This window comes from Cervus elaphus, chromosome 33, assembly GCF_910594005.1.
Source record: "Cervus elaphus chromosome 33, mCerEla1.1, whole genome shotgun sequence".
Classification (NCBI taxonomy): Eukaryota; Metazoa; Chordata; class Mammalia; order Artiodactyla; family Cervidae; genus Cervus; species Cervus elaphus.
The window spans coordinates 57203313-57223324 of NC_057847.1; the positions used below are offsets into that span (position 1 = coordinate 57203313).

Here is a 20012-nt window from a genome sequence, read left to right on the forward strand (position 1 = left end):
AACCAGAGTAGAGAGAAAAGTGAGCCCATTAAGTAACCTTGGGGTTCTGTTACAACTTATGCTTTGGTATTCACTGATTTGGGTGAGGGTAAGGAGAGACTTTTAGGCAGGAACTCTTAGTTATTGCTCAGACAGTAAAGACTCTGCCCACAATGCAGGAGACCAGAGTTCAATCCCTGGGTCAGGAACATCCCTGGGAGAACGGAATGGCCACCCAGTCATATATTCTTGCCTGAAAAATTCCATGGACAGAGGAATCTGGTGGGCTATAGTCCATGGGGTTGCAAAGAGTAGGACACGACTGAGCAACTAACACTTTGTTAGAAAGACAAATTAAAATACCTGTATAACCCATAGGAGCACACCTCCAAAGAGTGTTAGAAATTGTTTCCAAAGCACTTGCTTTCTTCAAATCCCTTAGGATTATGCAATGGAAGTGACAGATAGATTCAAGGGATTAGATCTGATAGACAGAGTGCTTGAAGAACTGTGGACAGAGGTTCCTGACATTGTACAGGAGGCAGGGATCAAGACTATCCCCAAGAAAAAGAAATGCAAAGAAGCCAAATGGTTGTGTGAGGAGGCCTTACAAATAGCTGTGAATAGAAGAGAAGCAGGAGCAAGGAGGAAAGGAAAGATATTCCCATTTGAATGCAGAGTTCCAAAGAATAGCAAGGAGAGATAAGAAAGCCTTCCTCAGTGATCAGTGCAAAGAAATAGAGGAAAACAATAGAATGAGAAAGTCTAGAGATCTCTTAAAAAAATTAGAGATACCAAGGGAATATTTCATTCAAAGCTGAGCAGAATAAAGGACAGAAATGGAATGGACCTAACGGAAGCAGAAGATATTAAGAAGAGGTGGCAAGAATACACAGAAGAACTATGCAAAAAGATCTTCATGACGCAGATAATCATGATGGTGTGATCATTCACACTCACCTAGAGCCAGACATCCTGGAATGCGAAGAAAAGTGGGCCTTAGGAGTCATGACTATGAACAAACCTAGTGGAGGTGATGGAATTCCAGTTGAGATATTTCAAATCCCGAAAGATGATGTTGTGAAAGTGTTGCACTCAATATGCCAGGAAATTTGGAAAACTCAGCAGTAGTCACAGGATTGGAAAAAGTCAGTTACCATTCCAATCCCAAAGAAAAACAATGCCAAAGAATGCTTAAAACTACTGCACAATTGCACTCATCTCACACACTAGTAAAGTAATGCTCAAAATTCTCCAAGCCAGGCTTCAACAGTACATGAACTATGAACTTACAGTTGTTCAAGCTGAATTTAGAAAAGGCAGAGAAACCAGAGATTGAATTGCCAACATCTGATGGATCATCAAGAAAGCAAGAGAGTTCCAGAAAAAATCTACTTCTGCTTTATTGACTATGCCAAAGCCTTTGACTGTGTGGACCACAACAAATTGGAAAATTCTTCAAGAAATGAGACTACTAGACCACCTGACCTGCCTCTTGAGAAATCTGTATGCTGGTCAGGAAGTAACAGTTAGAACTGGGCATGGAACAACAGACTGGTTCCAAATAGGAAAAGGAGTACATCAAGGCTGTATATTGTCACCCTGTTTATTTAACTTATATGCAGAGTACATCATGAGAAACGCAGGGCTGGAGGAAGTACAAGCTGGAATCAAGATTGCTGGGAGGAATATCAATAACCTCAGATATGCAGATGACACCACCCTTTTGGCAGAAAGCAAAGAACTAAAGACCCTCTTGATGAAAGTGAAAGAGGAGAGTGAAAAAGTTGGCTTAAAGCTCAACATTCAGAAAACTAAGATCATGGCATCTGGTCCCGTCACTTCATGGCAGACAGATGCAGAAACAATGGAAACAGTGATAGACTTTATTTTGGGGAGCTCCAAAATCACTGCAGATGGTGACTGCAGCCATGAAGTTAAAAGACGCTTACTCCTTGGAAGAAAAGTTATGACCAACCTAGGCAGCATTTTAAAAAGCAGAGACATTATTTTGTCAATAAAGGTCCATCTAGTCCAAGCTATAGTTTTTCCAGTAGTCATGCATGGATGTGAGAGTTGGAATATAAATAAATGCTGGAGAGGGTGTGGAGAAAAGGGAACCCTCTTACACTGTTGGTGGGAATGCAAACTAGTACAGCCACTATGGAGAACAGTGTGGAGATTTCTTAAAAACCTGGAAATAGAACTGCCATATGACCCAGCAATCCCACTTCTGGGCATACACACCGAGGAAACCAGATTTGAAAGAGACACGTGCACCCCAATGGTCATCGCAGCACTGTTTATAATAGCCAGGACATGGAAGCAACCTAGATGCCCATCAGCAGATGAATGGATAAGGAAGCTGTGGTACATATACACCATGGAATATTACTCAGCCATTAAAAAGAATTCATTTGAATCAGTTCTAATGAGATGGATGAAACTGGAGCCCATTATACAGAGTGAAGTAAGCCAGAAAGATAAAGACCATTACAGTATACTAACACATATATATGGAATTTAGAAAGATGGTAATGATAACCCTATATGCAAAACAGAAAAAGAGATACAGATGTACAGAACAGACTTTTGGACTCTGTGGGAGAAGGCGAAGGTGGGATGTTTCAAGAGAACAGCATCAAAACATGTATATTATCTATGGTGAAACAGATCACCAGCCCAGGTTGGATGCATGAGACAAGTGCTCGGGCCTGGTGCACTGGGAAGACCCAGAGGGATCAGGTAGAGAGGGTGGTGGGAGGGGGGATCAGGATGGGGAATACATGTAACTCCGTGGCTGATTCATGTCAATGTATGACAAAGCCCACTACAATATTGTAAATTAATTAGCCTCCAACTAATAAAAATAAATGAAAAAACTAAATAAATAAAATTTAAAAAAAAAGAAAACTGAGCACCAAAGAATTGATGCTTTTGAACTGTGTTGTTGGAGACGACTCTTGAGAGTCCCTTGGACTCAAGGAGATCCAACCAGTCAATCCTAAAGGAAATCAGCCCTGAAAATTCATTGGAAGGACTGATGCTGAAGCTGAAACTCCAATACTTTGGTCTCCTGATTCAAAGAACTGACTCATTTGAAAAGACCCTGATGCTGGGAAAGACTGAAGGCAGGAGGAGAAGGGGACAACAGAGGATGAGATGGTTGGATGGCATCACCAACTTAATGGACATGAGTTTGAGTAAACTCCAGGAGTTGTGATGAATAGGGAGGCCTGCATGCTGCAGTCCATGGGGTTGTAAAGAGTTGGACATGACTGAGTGACTGAACTGAACTGATAATCCATAGTAGCACACCTCCAAATAATGTTAGAAATTGTTTTCATAGCAGTTTCTTACTTTGCTAGAGTTGATAAAAGAGAGAGATAAAATATATCTTCCTATGGCTCCTACTTCTAACATCTATTATCCTCTACTAATAAATAGTTTAAATTTTCCTTTTGGAATGTGGAGTAATCATCCATGGTTTTCTGTCAAGACTGGATCTACTTGTAGGGGGAATAGGCTGGTACTTGTATGGAAAGGGAAGAGCCCAGAAATTTTAAAAAAAAAGAAGGGAAATGGAAGAACTCCTGTTCAGAGTATCATAGTCTCATCAGTCACTTGTGATGATTGAAATTCAGTTAGTAAAGCATAATTGCATTGTTGTTTTATTTTTTTTAAATAATTGCCCACATTAAAATTTAAATATTCCTAGGAAGGGTAATATTAAGTCTTGGTAATCTTGGTAGTTTATGAAGCTACTGGGTCAGACCTGTTTTAGTCTACCATATAGCTAAGAGTAGCTCCCTGCAGAATGATATGTGATTATGTCTTGACAATGTGAAGATTTACTATTTAGCATTCTTACTATTTTTAGATAGTCCAAAGGATTACTTCCTGCACAGTTTGTCATTTCATTGAGGCATAATTGTGAATGATACTTGGTGACATGACCTATATGAGTAATTGTGATTAGGAGGAAGCCTTGTAGACCAAGAGCAGCATAGAAATCAAGATTTGTTGTTTTTCGCTAAGTCACATATGCATGGAGAAAATGTTGTATTTTATGGTAAGCTGTACGTGACAGAGAAATAACAGTGCCTGCGACAGAGTATGTGCTGGGTAAAAGTTTGTCAGATGTTTTAAGCAATTTCCTAAACATTCAGGAAGCAGAATAAGGATACTAGAATATTGATGATCAACAAAAGGAAAGTCAAAAGACTGGAAGAGATTCAAAGGGTAACTAACTTAAGTTCAGCATCACTTTTCTTTTCTTTTTTTTTTTTCCTACCCACACAACTGTTAATGAGTGTTGCAGTATTAAGGTATAAAACTCCTCATGAATATTCTATGTATGTTTTTGTTATTTTTAAAATTCTACTTTTTTATTTTCTCAGCTGGAGAACATCAGTTTCACAGTCTAACACTTCTCTTGATATCTTAAATCTTTTTTCCAGCAACAAAATTGCAAGATTGATAACAATCTTACCTGCCACGTTGTTCATGTGTCATGACACCTTTGATTTACCCATGACTAAAAAGTATATTTGACACAGAAAAAGTGCATATCTTCCATTTTTCTTACCACTTAACATCTTAACTGCAATATAGCTGTGGGTGTCTTTGGATATTAAGAATTACATAGTGACATTTGTGGGCTTTAGATATGACACTCAATAAACTTTGTTTTCACAAATGGCACAATATATAACTGTAAATTTCTGTCACTGCATTTAATTTTTGTAGACTAGCTATTGGCCTGTTATTGAAATCCCTAATATAGAGTATGTGATAGATCATGTAATGTTCTACAGTTAACTCCCTTTCTTTGTCTTAAAATTGGACCAACAAAATGAAAAATAAAAAGAAATGAGCCACATTTGAATTCATAGAAATTACAGATGGTTTAATTTTAGGATTAGACATGGACAGACTTCTCTGGTGATCCAATGGTTAAGACTTCACCTTCCAAAGCAGGGGTTGCAGGTTCAGTTCCTGTTCTGGCAGCAAAGATACCACATGCCTCCCTGCCACAAAGCCAGAACATAAACAACAGAAGCAATATTGTAACAAATTCAATAAAGACTTTAAAAAATAGTCCACATCAAAAAATATTTAAAAAAAAGGTTAGGCATGGATATATAATTTTTTTCTATTGCTTTCTTTAAGGAATGTAGAATTATAGAGTTATTGAAACCCTCAGAAAGCCAAAGGTTAAAACCTAATGAAAAAAAAGGTTTTTGATTTATTTTTCTAATTAATCAGAAAAAAGTTTTTTTCAGAGAGCCTTCAAGGCATTTCCCCTGTATCAGTTGCAGCCAACAATGTACTGAATAATAACGGCAGTTAGAGAATGTCTCTTGAGCACTGCTCCCCAGAGTTCATACTTGCTCTTGACTTTGATAACTCTTATTCTGCATATTCTCCCTACTTAAGCTGCTTAGAGCATTTTAGTTCTGAGAGGAGAAAATACATTGTATTGAATGCATTTTTAAATGTGTGTGAACATTTCTTCTTAGCGCTAAGACTCACATAGCCTCCATTTTTGCTTTTTGTGAAAGACAATACTTGCCAAGTTATTAGATAGTTTATATCTTAACAGACTTTAGAGTTTTAGAACAACATGCCATCAAATTACGAGGAATATATCTAGTAAAGTATCTGGAAGCTTGGTATATAATCACCATTGAGTACTGAAAACCCATATGTCTTTGTAATAGCAAAGTAGAAAATTGTAATCTTAATAAATACACGTTATGTATTTATACCTGTTGGCAGCCTTGTCAGAAACAGTGAAATAGATTAAATGACCTTTTCCTCTTCCACCTCTAGATAATGAATTTTCATATGCCTACCTCCTTCCTCCTTACTCGAAGATGATAATCTTTCATATTCCCCTGAGGAAAAAGAAGCAGTCAAAAAAGAATTTTCTTTTTCACCCTGAACTCTCCTAAATCTAGCAATCTGTCTGAATCTAAAACTATCCACTTTTTCTCTTATTTGAATGGAAGAACAAACTGACTTTGTTCCTAAGGCCAGTCCCTGCAATTGTGAGTCTGTATCACCTTTTCTCAACTATATAAGAGTTAGACTCAGACAGTTGCTTCTTTGTCCCTTGAATCATCAATATTCTCTTTTCCCCTGGATCACTCCCATCAGTATGCAAGGATCTTGTAAAGAGGCTGCAAAATAACTTCTTTAATAACTGTATTCCTCCCCAGCTACCACTCCATTTCCTTTTCCCATGATGCCAAAAGCATGTTGTCTATTGCCTCCTCTGTCCTCAGGGAGCCTTATATTCCCATCACTTACTTACACCTCTACTAGTGACCTCCAGTTGCATAATTATTCAGTTATCAGTCCTTAGCACACAGCTGATCTTGTCTCCTCCTTGAATGCTTTCCCTTTTAAAGAGTATATTCTTGTAGTTCTCTTATTATTAATACCTTACTGTGCATTTTTTTGCTTGATTTATTTTGCTGCATAATCCTCATTTTGCCAGTATGTTTTGCATGACTCAGTGTTCAGTGCTTTGAACAAGTTCTCTTCTTTGATTGATTTCTTAAGGCTTTCATCCTGTATCAGGACTTTAAAACCACATCCTTTTCCATGGTTTTATTAAATATCTAGAGACTGAGACTTGCAGGTTTTTGTCTCCAGCTCTACTTGTTAGATCTACTTGTTAAACATCAAGCTCAAATACTGAGATCCAACGTAATAAGTCCATTTGGATATTTAATGGAAATGTCAAATTCCATGTCTCCCAAGCTTTTGGTGCTCTGGCCTCACAATGTTTTCTCCAATGATGGCCATCTTGGTAAATGTGACCCTTTTCACTGAGTTGTCCAAATCAAAACACTGTAGTCACCCTTGACTCCATTCTTTCTCTCAGACTCTTTATTTTAAACTTTTAAATATATTCTGAATTGGACTACTCTCTCTGTTCTAAAGAACAGCTTGCATCCATATTACTACCAGTGCTTTACTTTTCTTTGTAGAATTTAGTGCTGCCGAAAAGTACTAAGTAGTGTTTGCTTGCTCACTGACTTTTTCCTCCACTAAAATGTGAATTCCACAAAAACAGAAATTTTATTCATTTTGTTAACTGCCATATCTCTAGCATTTAGACAAGTGCCTGACAGAAGCAAATTATGCTCAATAAATCCTTGCTAAAGATATAATTAAATATATGAACACTGAGAGAGTATTTTCTTTTTAGGAGACAGAAGTGACTTTTTTAAGGACCCATGTTTTCAAACTGGAAATATTTTAAAGCCATTTTGAAATAAGCCAATATATTTTACTTGTTGAATTCAATCATTACGGGTTTATATCCTAGAGGGACAAGTATGAGTTGGAAAAAATGTGTTTCTATAGCTAAAGAAGTTTCTGTTTGCACAGTTAGAAGGGTGACTAGGAGACTCAGAAGCTGCCATAGGCCGCTCCTCAGTGACTAATGTCAATTAACCATTCCTGGATTGTCTGCTAATTTTAATATTAATTCAATAACCTAAAATTTGAATGAATTGTTCTTTGAGATTTACCAAAATGACCTTTCAATGTAATTATATTTATACTTTAATTAAATTCAGTATAATTAAATGTATTTGATTTTCCTGATTAAAAATAATAATGCATTATTTAACATTATTTTATTTATTAAAATATACTATCATTTTTAAGTTTAAAAAATTCAGCAAAGTATCATTAAAAATATTGAGAATTGTGCCAGGTAAGGTCTTCAGGTAATAGGAGAAATATTTCCTTGATCTGATAGATCAGCTCTTTATTAAGAAACAGGGATATTGTGAGAGCTACTAATTTGCAAAATAAGAATCTCTTTTTTTAATGCATGGTATATTATTGGCTTTGTTTTTTGGAAAATTATCCTTATTCCTATAAAACAGCATATTCCATTGCTTCTCAATCATCTTCAGATTGAAATATCCTCTGCATGAAGGTATAGGCGTTTCACTAATAATATCCAGATAACAAAAAGGTTATATTGTTTTAGTCTATAATTCAGCTTGATTGATAGTTTACCTGAGTGAGTTTTGGCAATGTCTAAGACAGGATTGCACAATACAGGACTGGCCTAACATGCCAACACCAAACTCATCATCATTTCTTAAAACTGACTATTTTTTTTAACCCCCGTTTCACCCTGTAACCCAAACTGCAAATCTCTACATCCTCCTTCCATACCTACCCATCCTTCCACATCCTATTACCTATATAAAACAGTCACTACAATTTAAAACTTCTACTTTATCACACCAAACTGCCTCTACTCAAGAACAAAATACCACCCATTTTAGGTTCTTATGACCTATTTTGTGAGAAATTAGAAGAGCATTTCTCTCTTCAGGAATCCAGCTATTGTACCTGTGTCTACCAGATATATATATATAGGGAATATATATATATATTAGGAATAATCTTGGGTTACTGTCCTTATAATTAAAAACATAAATACCTTTCTTTATAAAATAAAAATTAAAAATACAATAAATAAAGCATTGTCATCCAATCAAATGATAGGTTAGCCTGTGTGAAATCTAGTGTGCTCCTAAACCTCTGAGGATTCTTAAGGCCTTACGCCTCTCCATTGGACACTGCTTCCAAGAGGAATGTTGGCACACATAATCATTCTTTCTTTCTGTACTGCATCAATCTGAAAGGACACAGAAATGCCTTTTCCTTTTACCTAATGTCTTTCCAACCTCACTCCACAATGCTACACCAAGGCGATGTAAAACAAGACGTTTACAAACTACCTTCCCCATCTGATATGAGTTATGTTACACCACTTTAAAAGTGAAAGCAAGTTTAAAAAGTTGAATGGAAATTACATCTCTCCCACTGTATTCTCCTTATCCATATTGGGACCCATGTGTCATTTCCCAGATGCACCCCAAATTAAAAGCAAGTTTACCATCTTGACATTAAATGACTGTGCAGTGTTCCATCAACCCACTTTCTCATCTACTACAAGGCCTGTGTGAGTTTGAAGCTAGTTCTTTTTGCTTAGTAACTTGGTGAGCCTAAGCAATTTACTTAAACCCTAAGTAAACTTATTTTCTTATCTATAAAATGTAAATAATATTAACATCTGATTCTTAGAAATATTGTGAGCATACAATAAATGAGTAAATCTGAAGCATATAATACAGTGTTTAACTCCTAAAATATGCTCAAAAGGGTTAACTGTTATTATCATGATGAAATACTTTCACCACTAATACATGTTCCACCCAAAGAAACTGAAAAACTTAAGTCAGTATTCCAACATATCTTAGTCTTTCCCACATCTTTGCTTTTGTCCAAGCTTTTTGTTTCCCCAGTCTTCCTTTTTTTTTCTTCTTTTTTTGTAGAAAAAATTCTCTGTACATCCAATTCTTGTTCATTCATTAATGCACAGCTGAAATCAAATGTCATCATCATTAAGTGACTTCTAACTCTATTTAACAGACACATCTTCATACATATGTGCTGCTATAGCAAAACACCACAGACTGGGTAACTTACAGATACGATAAATGTATTTCTCACAGTTCTAGAGGCTGGAAGTCTGAGGTCAGGGCGCCAGCATGGTCTGGTGAGTGCTGTCTTCTGGGATGCAGATGTCCTATCCTCACATTGCACAAGGCCCTAGAGATCTCTCTAGAGCCTCTTTTTTAAGGCAGCGATCCCATTCATATAGGTTCCTCCTTCAGAATGTGAGCAGTGCCCAATCCCCATCAACACTGTCATCTTGAGGGGTTAGGACTTCAACATGTGAATTTAGGGGAAACAAACATTCAACCATAGGAAGATATATCTAACCATTCTTTGGAATTCAGTGTTACTATACAAGTTTGATGAAAGGTACCAAACTTGACTTCAAAAATATAGATATTTATACTTAATTACACTTATTTTGTCTATTAGATTGTATCTTTCTTGAAGACAGATGGTATAGACATTTATGCTTAATTATACTAATTATACTTAATTTTTCTATTAGATCATATATTTTTTGAAGGCAGACTATCCTGCTTCATATACTGGTTGAAATGCCTTACATCCATAAATTCTAAAAAATAAAAAGTACAATAAATAAAACATTTTCATCTAGTAAAACAGTGAGTGAAGTGAAGTCGCTTAGTTGTGTCCAACTCTTTGCGACCCTATGGACTGTAGCCCACCAGGCTCCTCTGTCCATGGGATTCTCCAGGCAAGAATACTGGAGTGGGTTGCCATTTCCTTCTCCAAGTAAAACAGTAGTTTGGTATAAATGCATTATGACAATAAAAGGTAGTGCTAAGATAACTTACAGTATAATTGCAGTAATTGCATTTTCTTGCTTGGGCCAATACTGTTTTTAGTGCCTTTTAATGTTTCCACTTTTCATTCATGTTTTAATTTTCCTTCTATAAAATGTGATAAAATAGTTTCTCCTGACATATGGCATAGCATATACTTATTCTAAATATCATTCAGTTCAGTCAAGAGATTTTTCCATTAACACAATAGTTAAGGAAAAGAGAGAAACAAATTTGGCCATATATGTTTTGGAAATTAAAATATTTTAACCCCATATCTTTTTTTCCACTTAAATGGTTAATTTTATCCACATTTTTAGTTTGGTTTAGTTGACTTTGATCTATAATTTATTATACTATTTGACTATACTATTTGACTAAATTATACTATTATACTATCTTTTTTTAAACTAGATAATTTCCTCCTAGCATTTCATATTCAACTTTTTCTGCATAAATTTCTCTAAATTGCATAATTTTAGTTTTTTTTTAATTAGGTGTCTCTGTGAAGATTGTTCTTCATTTTGTTGCATATAACTACAGTTTATGTCCTATGAAAAGTGAAAGTGAAAAAAGAAAGAAAGAAAAGTGAAAGTGTTGGTCACTAAGTCATGTCTGACTATGAGACCCTGTGTACTGTAGCCCGCCAGGACCCTCTGTCCATGGAATTCTCCAGGCAAGAATACCAGAGCGAGTTGCCATTTCCTTCACCAGGGTTCTTCCCAACCCAGGGATCAAACCCTGGTCTCCTGCATTGCAGGCAGATTCTTTACCTTCTGAGCTAGCAGGGTTCCATGAAGTGTTGCAGAATTTTCTATTACAAGTTGTTAGCATTATTTTCACTTCTCATTTCATCTTATTTTTAAAGCCTTTATATAGTTTCTATATGGTAAATTAAAATTGCTTAAATTTGTCTTTATTTTAATTTTGTAAAGATCAAAAACCATTTTATAGGGCTAAATGGATTACAATTTTCCCTTTTCTCACATTTTAGTCCCACTATCTTAATTTGATATACTTTACATGGAATTTATTATTTACACTTTTATTCAGTTGAACCTCAGAATCTTTGTTCTTTCATTTTTAACACAGTAAATATTGAGAGATATCTACCCAGCTTCATTAACTGAAGGTAACTGCTCACAATTATAGGATTAGGTAAGGGAATCTTAAACAGTATAACTAGATAATGCTTGTTAGTATATATGCATATGCATATGTATAGATTTGTATATGTATATGCATATGTATAAATGCATATGTATACATGTGTTATAAATATTTATTATGTTTGTCTCTATTTTTAAGCATCTGAATCCATAATTCCAATTACTTAAAATGAAACCAACTGAATTAATATTTTAGAATCAAATGGAAGAATTAATTAGAATTAAAAGGAAGTTTAAATGAAACATTAAAAAATGTTTAATTTCTCATGCTAAACATATGTTTAGCATCAGTTATAAGTCAAATCATATCATTATAAGTATATAAAGAAATTTTTATTATATTCTTGACTATGAGAAGAGAAGGATATTTTTGCAAGAATGTGGTTATGGTGGCTTGGAATTTAAAGAGGTATATTTATGAATCTAGTCAAGTTAGATTTTTCATGTTTCCAAGTTTCTCTTTTTAATTCACAGTTTTCTAATCAGTTTTTAAAAATAATGGCACTTATTAATATACCATGATAGGAAAAAAATCACTTTTTGATTTTATACATGTCTATAACTGTTTGAGAGAGAAAATATTCTTTTTTGGTGCTATTGACATATAGGGGTCAATAAAGAGGATGAAGACAGTTTTCCTCCTTCAACATGAATCAGTTGAAAGTCTGTTGCAGAGATTTTTTTCAACCTAGGTCTTGATTTTCTAAGTTAGAATATTGACTGAGTACTTTCTTGTGTTTCAACCTTTTCTATTTGGAAGGTTGATATTTATTACTTCTCATTAAGTATTGATGTGTAAAATCTTTTGACTTAAGTCATCTGATGTGTTTTCCAACTGTTCCTTTGGGGAAACTGTTTACTGACTCTAAGTGTGGTATGTGAATAAAGCATCACATTCATTCTGGTCAGTCTGTTATCCTCATCACCCAAGCTAATGATAGTTTTTAATTTGCAAGTGTAAACAGCTGGTAAAAATTCCCACTGGAGATCTATGCAGTTCAGGTAGAGATAAATAACTTGTCAGGCTTATGCCAGCTTTCATCAGGAAGTAGAAAATAAAATACTTATATCCTTAGTCCATGATGATTTTTGTGGGTTCTTATTGTTCAGTAGTTTTCCTCACTTCCATATCAGGCCTTATGTTTTATTTGTCTAAAGAGGGAAACCATAGATAATATTTAGCAAAAACACATGAGTATCACTTCATTAAAGCACATCACAACAAATATAAGTATCCTTTCTCCAGTATGTCATTTGAATTTTTAAAGTTACCATTATTATATCAAACCATATCAATTTACAAAGCATCTGACTTTCTCTTTATTGGTGTTCTGTTTATATGAAGCTTTAAAATCAGTGGTTGATACGTTTTGCATTAAGATAAGCAACTGACTCATTCAAAAAGCAGCTACAAAATGCAATAGATTGATTAGTTGTGTCAACTAAACATTGCCTGTATTGACCATTGATTCATTTTTATCTCAGTGTCTAAAGAGAAGGTCAGTGTTCCTTCATATTCCAGCCTCTCTCCAAAAAATGTTAATAACATACTTAAATTTGCTGACTAGTAGCCAGTTTGGAAATTGTTGTCTACATCTTAGCAATGTTAGTACATTTTTGAATGAGAGGCTATTTCAAAACAGCTCATTTCAGTTGTCAAATGAAGACATTAAGCATTAACATTAGTGTTGGTGCATCTTTGCTAACCAAATTATTTTGTAACAGTGCACAGAATGTTTCTAAAGAATTCTACTATATAAGCATTCCGTGTGTCCTTTGACTAATTCAGAATTTGTAATGAATGATCAATAGATTCCAGACTTTTTATAAATGCTAGAGATATAGCAGCAGAAATAGAAAAATAATGCATCAGAGAAAGAAATATGATATATGCAGTGTTTGGCAGTGATAAGTGAAAAATAAACTTGGGGATGTCTACATATAGTATAAAAAGTTGTAGTTTTTTTTTTTTTAAAGGTAAAGTGGTAAAAGAAGTTCTAACCAGAAAGGTGCCATCTAAATAACACCCAGAAAGGACGTCATAATGTCATGGCAGCTGTTCCAATATATGATGATTATTCTAGAAAGAAAGAATAGCCTCTGGGATGCCATCCAGAATCTTGTTCAGTGAGCAGTAAGAAAGTCAGTTTGTGTTGAGTAAGAGTGAGAGAGTAGTAAAGAGATGAAGGAAATGAGGTGAAATCCTAATGACAAGACATATCACATAGGACTTATAGGTCATTATAAGATTTGACTTTGAAATGGGAACCCTTTGAGAAATTGGGCAGAAGAGTTACTTGATCTGCCTTCACATTTTAAAGACAAAGCTGGCTACTGTATTGAAGAAGACTCAGGAGAAGGAGGAGGGAATAGAGGAAAGCAGAGAAACCAACTGGAATTCTGATGATCTGGTTGAGAGGTGTTGGCAGCTTGGGGCAGTATGTTAGTAGTAGTCGCTGAGAAGTGGTGGGCTTCCTGGTAGGTTTGGCATCAGAGTCCAAGATATTTGTTGACACAATGGAGGTAAGGCAATTAAAAAAAGAGGAGTTGAAAATTCCCCCTATCCCTATTTAGAACAAAAGCTACTCTGAATGGAGTTAAACCATCAACGGTGATTTTTTTGATGGAATTTTACTGTTCAGTTCAGTTCAGTTCAGTTGCTCAGTCATGTCCAACTCTTTGAAACCCCATGGACTGCAGCACACCAGGGCTCCCTGTCCATCACCAACTCTTGGAGTTTACTCAAACTCACGTCCATTGAGTCAGTGATGCCACCCAACCATCTCATCCTCTGCCGTCCCCTTCTCCTTCAGCCCTCAAATTTTCCCAGCATCAGGGTCTTTTCAAATGAGTCAGTTCTTCGCATCGGGTGACCACAGTATTGGAGTTTCAGCTTCAGCATCAGTCCTTCCAATGAATATTCAGGACTGATTTCCTTTAGGATGGATTGGTTGGATCTCCTTGCAGTCCAAGCAATTTTACTGTTTGCTTTATATATTAAAAACATATTGAGATTCTTTTAAATTCAAATTTATCTAAAACTTATCTTTCTTACCTAGCACAAGCAAAGACATATTCCAAAAATTGGTGTTGAACAAATTTTTTTTTACCACAGGATCTTATTTTCCTGACGATAGAGAAGAAATGTGAATGGAAGTGGTGCGGTGACCATAACCTAGTCGCTAAGAAAATGTGTGATTGTTTAACTCTTGGGGTCAGTCAGGGAGCCAGTGAGGTTGAAGTCACAGGAGCCTGCCCGCTTTACATGTTCTGCTTTAGAGAATCTATTTTTGACCTTATACATCCACCTCAAAAAAGTGTGCTCTTGCTCACAAAGCAAGTCTGCAACATTGTATAGATAGGTCTGCTGCTGCTGCTGCTGCTAAGTCCCTTCAGTCGTGTCCGACTCTGTGTGACCCCACAGACGGCAGCCCACCAGGCTCCCCCGTCCCTGGGATTCTCCAGGCAAGAACACTGGAGTGGGTTGCCATTTCCTTCTCCAATTCAGGAAAGTGAAAAGTGAAAGTGAAGTCGCTCAGTCGTGTCTGACTCTTAGCGACACCATGGACTGCAGCCTACCAGGCTCCTCCGTCCATGGGATTCTCCAGGCAAGAACACTGGAGTGGGTTGCCATTTCCAGATAGGTTAGCCTAGATCCATATCATTCCTAAGAAAAGCTCTCATAATGTTTCCTCTATTTGTCAGCATTGAAAGCAAATAGCATTATCCTTAGCTTTAAAGAACACATTATGACTAAGAAAATCAGGAATACAAATGCTCAGTGGACTATGTTGTCCTTAAGTAAAATGTTATGGTTACTGGAGCATGTATGGATTACTAATAAAAACTTTTTGAAAGCATCTTTTTAAATTTTAAAGATACATTAAAAAGATAGAACTGACTTTTAATGAGTAATACAAAATTATCTTAAAAATGTGACTTTTACCCAACTCACTTTCCTCTTTCTGTCTTATTCCAGAACCTACAGATAAACCACCTTTGCTATTAATTGCAAATTCTGAAACGATTGAGATTTTCTATCTTAATGGAAGTAAGATGGCAACCCTGAGCTCGGTAAATGGAAATGAAATTCATACTCTGGATTTTATTTACAATGAAGATATGATTTGTTGGATTGAATCAAGAGAATCTTCAAATCAGCTCAAGTGTATTCAGATAACAAAAACAGGAAGATTAACAGATGAATGGACGATCAGTATTCTTCAGTCCTTCCACAGTGAGTTTCAAATTATCTTATATGCCATCCTTTAAGGATTTCATTTACAGACCAATTGACAGGATTCTTAGATTTCCCAGAATAGCTACTGGCTTCTAGAAAACTATCTATGCAAATATGAATGCACATAAATAAGTGTATCCCCTGCATGTTTTGCATATACACACATAAACATAGAATTGCACTGTTATATAAGCAATACATTGAAGGGTTAATTTTAATTATTTCTTTAATGCTTATTATCGTATCACCTAGATGAGAACTGTGACTTTTCACTGAATGATAATTTACAACGTGTGATAGTGAAGGTGGGGATAAACAAAGCAGCAAAAAACAAGAAACAGAGTCAATAATAAACTCATCAACTGGCGTATTTGTTAAAATACCTTGAAACTATTAATTTTATGCTAATTGGTAACAACTACCTGTGTTTGTTGACTTTTTTCCTAGTAAATCAGAGTTTTTCTGCATCTTCTTCCAAGAGTAATTTGTAATTTGTGATTCACTTGATTTCTCATGTTAGATATTCACAAACTAATACCTGTCCTTTTCTTTCTGTATTTTGCATTGTCTCACACACACACACACATTCTCTCTCTTTTTCTTACTCTTCTGCTCTCCCCCACCCCCACACACATGAGAGTATAAAAATGTATTTGTGCTTGCCTGGGAAACTGTATGCATAAGAATTTCAAGATGTGTCCCTTCATTTTATGAGGTACAGAAAAACACTCATTCTTACAAATTCTACTAACGTAAAAATTGGCGTGTGTGCTATGTGTGTATGCTAAGTCACTTTGGTTTCTGACTCTGTGTGACCCTGTGGACTGTAGCCCACCAGGCTTCTCTGTCCATGGGATTCTCCAGGAAAGAGGAGGTTGCCATGCCATGCCCTTCTCCAGGGGATCTTCCTGACCCAGGGATTGAACCCGTGTCTCCTGTATCTCCTGCATTGCAGGCAGAATCTTTACTGTTGAGCCAACAGTTGGTAGAGAAATGAAAACAATGTACAGTCAAGTTAAGGAGGAAAAAAATAAGAGTACTATGGTAGATTAAATGCACTTTTCAGATATAGAACATTTGGTGTTTGAATTCAATAATCTTATTAATGTTTGTGATATATAATTAAAGGGATTAGTAATTGATCCTTAGTAAATGTAAGAAAATTTACTGTGTAATGTTTGATAATTATGATTAGGTTAAATAAAAGCAGTGGCAAAGATTATAAGAAAAATCAAATATGAAGTGAACAGAAGTAAATGTTTAACTAATAGAATATAGCATTTTGAAGATTGTCTTAACATAGGTAGAACAGTTGGTAAGGTTGTTTATTGTGACAGTGGACCAAAAATGTCTAGTGAAAACAATGGGCAATGTCTCTTGTGAAGATTATATGGACAGATGATAATTCATAATAAACAGTAAAGAAGTAGTGATCGTAGCACAATGAATCCTTCTATGTGATATGAGTATTTCAGACATTGGCTTAGCCAGTAGTTGGGAATCATTTGAACAAAAGACCCTGATTTCTGCCATGTTAGTGATTACCTTAAGTAATCCAAATGTATTTGTCCATAGCAAATGTAATACTGGCAGTCAAATAGCTAGAATATTCACTTAAGTTGTCAGGTAAAATTATTTTCCAAGTGTACTTAATTAACTGCTTTTCTGCATTTAGTATGCCCTAATAATAGGAGTGATCCTTTCTTTAATATGTATTTTTCAAGCAACCTTAATAGTACATCTCAAATTGGTCAAGCAATAATACATTAGAATATTCATGGAAAATAATTCATAACTTAGATAGCATGCAATTTATAGATAATTCTTGGCAAATTAGAAAAACTAGAGATTGATTTTGTTAGGCAGTTCACTAAACTGATGAAAAGAACTTTCATTTTGGACTATAGAAAATAAATGCAATGGAAATATTTTAATTAGAATAAATTGTTAATGAAGTCAGATTTAAGCCATGCAGTCAGTCACTTTAGAAAAGTGTGATTAAATATGTGGAAGTAAGTCATGGGACAGAGGTATGATCATGGCCGGGCATCTTAGTCACTGCTTGTAAGCCGTGTACTTTATCAGCATGTCACAGAACAGTTTCCAGTGGATGTAATGGGCTCTGCATTCATCATAACAGTTTGTGAGTTGATAATGAAGTTTGAATATTCTTTGCATATACAATTTCATAAAAATCTCTTCACCATATAAGCAAAAATAATGACCTGATGGGAGTATGCCTGAATACCTGTCACTATCCACTGTTCCAGAGATTCTCTGTTTAGGTTCTCCTCCCTCATTATCTTTAGATACTTTTCTCTGAATTTACCTCAAGAAAACATTCTTTTCTGAATAAAATAAAAAATTTTATTTTTCAAAGGAAAACTGTGAGGTGAGTCAGAACGTACATTGGTAGATGCCAGGGGCCTGGTGGGGGCAGGGGATTAAGGAGTGTTCAATGGGGACAGGGTTTTGATTTAGGAAATTGAAAAACTGGGGAGATGGATGATGGTGAGAGTTGCACAACAGTGTGAATGTACTTATGCCACTGAACTGTACAGTTAAATACGGTATGGTTAAAATAGTGTGTTTTATATATGTGATTTTTACCACAATAAAAAAATTAAGAAAAAGGATTACTATGGGGAGAAAAGCATTATAGGTCAAACCCACTTGAGTTTAAAACTTAAATAGTACTTTAGTACACAATCTATTGCAACATAAAAATTTTATTGCACATCTCATCTCGCTGAATACCCACCATATCTCTGTGGAGTGTGCAGGAGAGATATTCTCTTCCTGTTTTATAATATATACAGTTTTAACTACAAGACTCAGATATATTAAGCAATACTGAATGTCTAAAAAGAAGGCAGAAATAGGACATCTAAATCCTGTGTTCTTGCTTCTACATTAAGAAGGGCAAATATGAGTCCCTTCAAAGAATTTCCCAAGTCTACCACAAATAATAATATCTACTTCCCTCATAGTTCAATCAGTAAAGAATCTGCCTGTGGTCAGGAGACCTGGGTGCAATTCCTCTGTTGGGAAGATCCCCTAGAGAAGGAGATGGCAACCCATTTTAGTAGAATCCTGGAGTATGCCTGGAGAATCCCACAGACAGAGGACGTGGCTGGCTACAGTCCATGGGATTGCAAGAGTCAGATATGACTTAGTGACTAAACCATCACCACCAAACTTAAATGCGCTAAATGACTATATGCAATGGGGAGGCATTGTTATATTCCTCATGCTGAAGGGGAAATTGAGATCCTGAATTGGGTCAGGCTTCTTAACCTTTGCTACACACACTGCCCAATGGTCTCAATTTTTAGTTTTCATTTTAGACAGCCAAAATGGTCAGGTACACTAACATTAGAAACAGTGGCTCACAGAGGCAGTGGGAGACAGCTATATAAGAATCTTAGAAGGAAGTGAATAAGGTGAATGGTACAAGGCCTAACTTTTTCAGCCCAAACAAATGATTCTCAATATTAAAGAGAGGCCTACCATTAATATTGAGAATCATGCCTAAGCAATATTGTGAGAGAATGAGGAACTGATAATAATATGCTCAATGAATTATATTGACCAAGGAACATTGGGAAAGATGCTAGAAATTGTATTTCAACTTTAATTTATTCTTTTTAAAGATGTCTAGTATTTATTAGGTAGTATTTTTGCCTAAAAGTTACAAAATACTAGATTTTGAAGAAAAGTTTGGAATGAAGTGTTCTATAAGCCACACGTGTTCTCCAGGTATGCATGCAAAGCACATTTACAGGAACTAGCTGTTTCCCCCAAAGTACTGTAGTAAGGACATAGAATCACCTAACAGTGGAAATGCTCAGCTATTTCCTCAGGACAAAGTACATGAAGATGATTGAGACAGATAAGAATATTTTCTGCATGTATCTCTTATTAAGGAAGATGATTGAGGACCAGTTTTTCTCTTCCAGATATATAGTTGACACTTTCAGTCTATTTTTGTATATATTCAATATTCTGCAAAACTTGAGTATCACCATTCTACTCTAGACTTTACTAGGTTGTCTTCATTCATTCATGTGTTCCACTATCTAGCAAACAGCATGCTGGGTCATAAGCAAATAGATTGTTTATTCTTCATACACTTTGCTTCTGGATTAACCCCAATTCACTGACTTTTATCTTCCTTTTATTTGGTCTGTTTTAATATCAACCTTAGTTCATTTTCCATTTGAAGCTCTACCTAAGATCCTTTGTTGGATAATTTTTGGATTCTAATACTTTGCCTATGTCTTTTCTCAATCTTTACTTCTTTCTCTTTAGGTAGTA

At 35.5% G+C, this 20012-nt stretch overlaps 1 protein-coding gene across 1 annotated transcript in view; it reads left to right on the top strand.

The window, feature by feature from the left end:
* The window catches only part of LRP1B (LDL receptor related protein 1B), a 2070284-nt gene that overhangs the window by 923208 nt on the left and 1127064 nt on the right, over positions 1 to 20012 (top strand). Inside the window, exon 6 of the mRNA XM_043894665.1 lies at positions 15435 to 15692. Within this exon, the coding sequence (XP_043750600.1) occupies positions 15435 to 15692 (258 nt within the window). The remainder of the gene's footprint in view (positions 1 to 15434; positions 15693 to 20012) is intronic.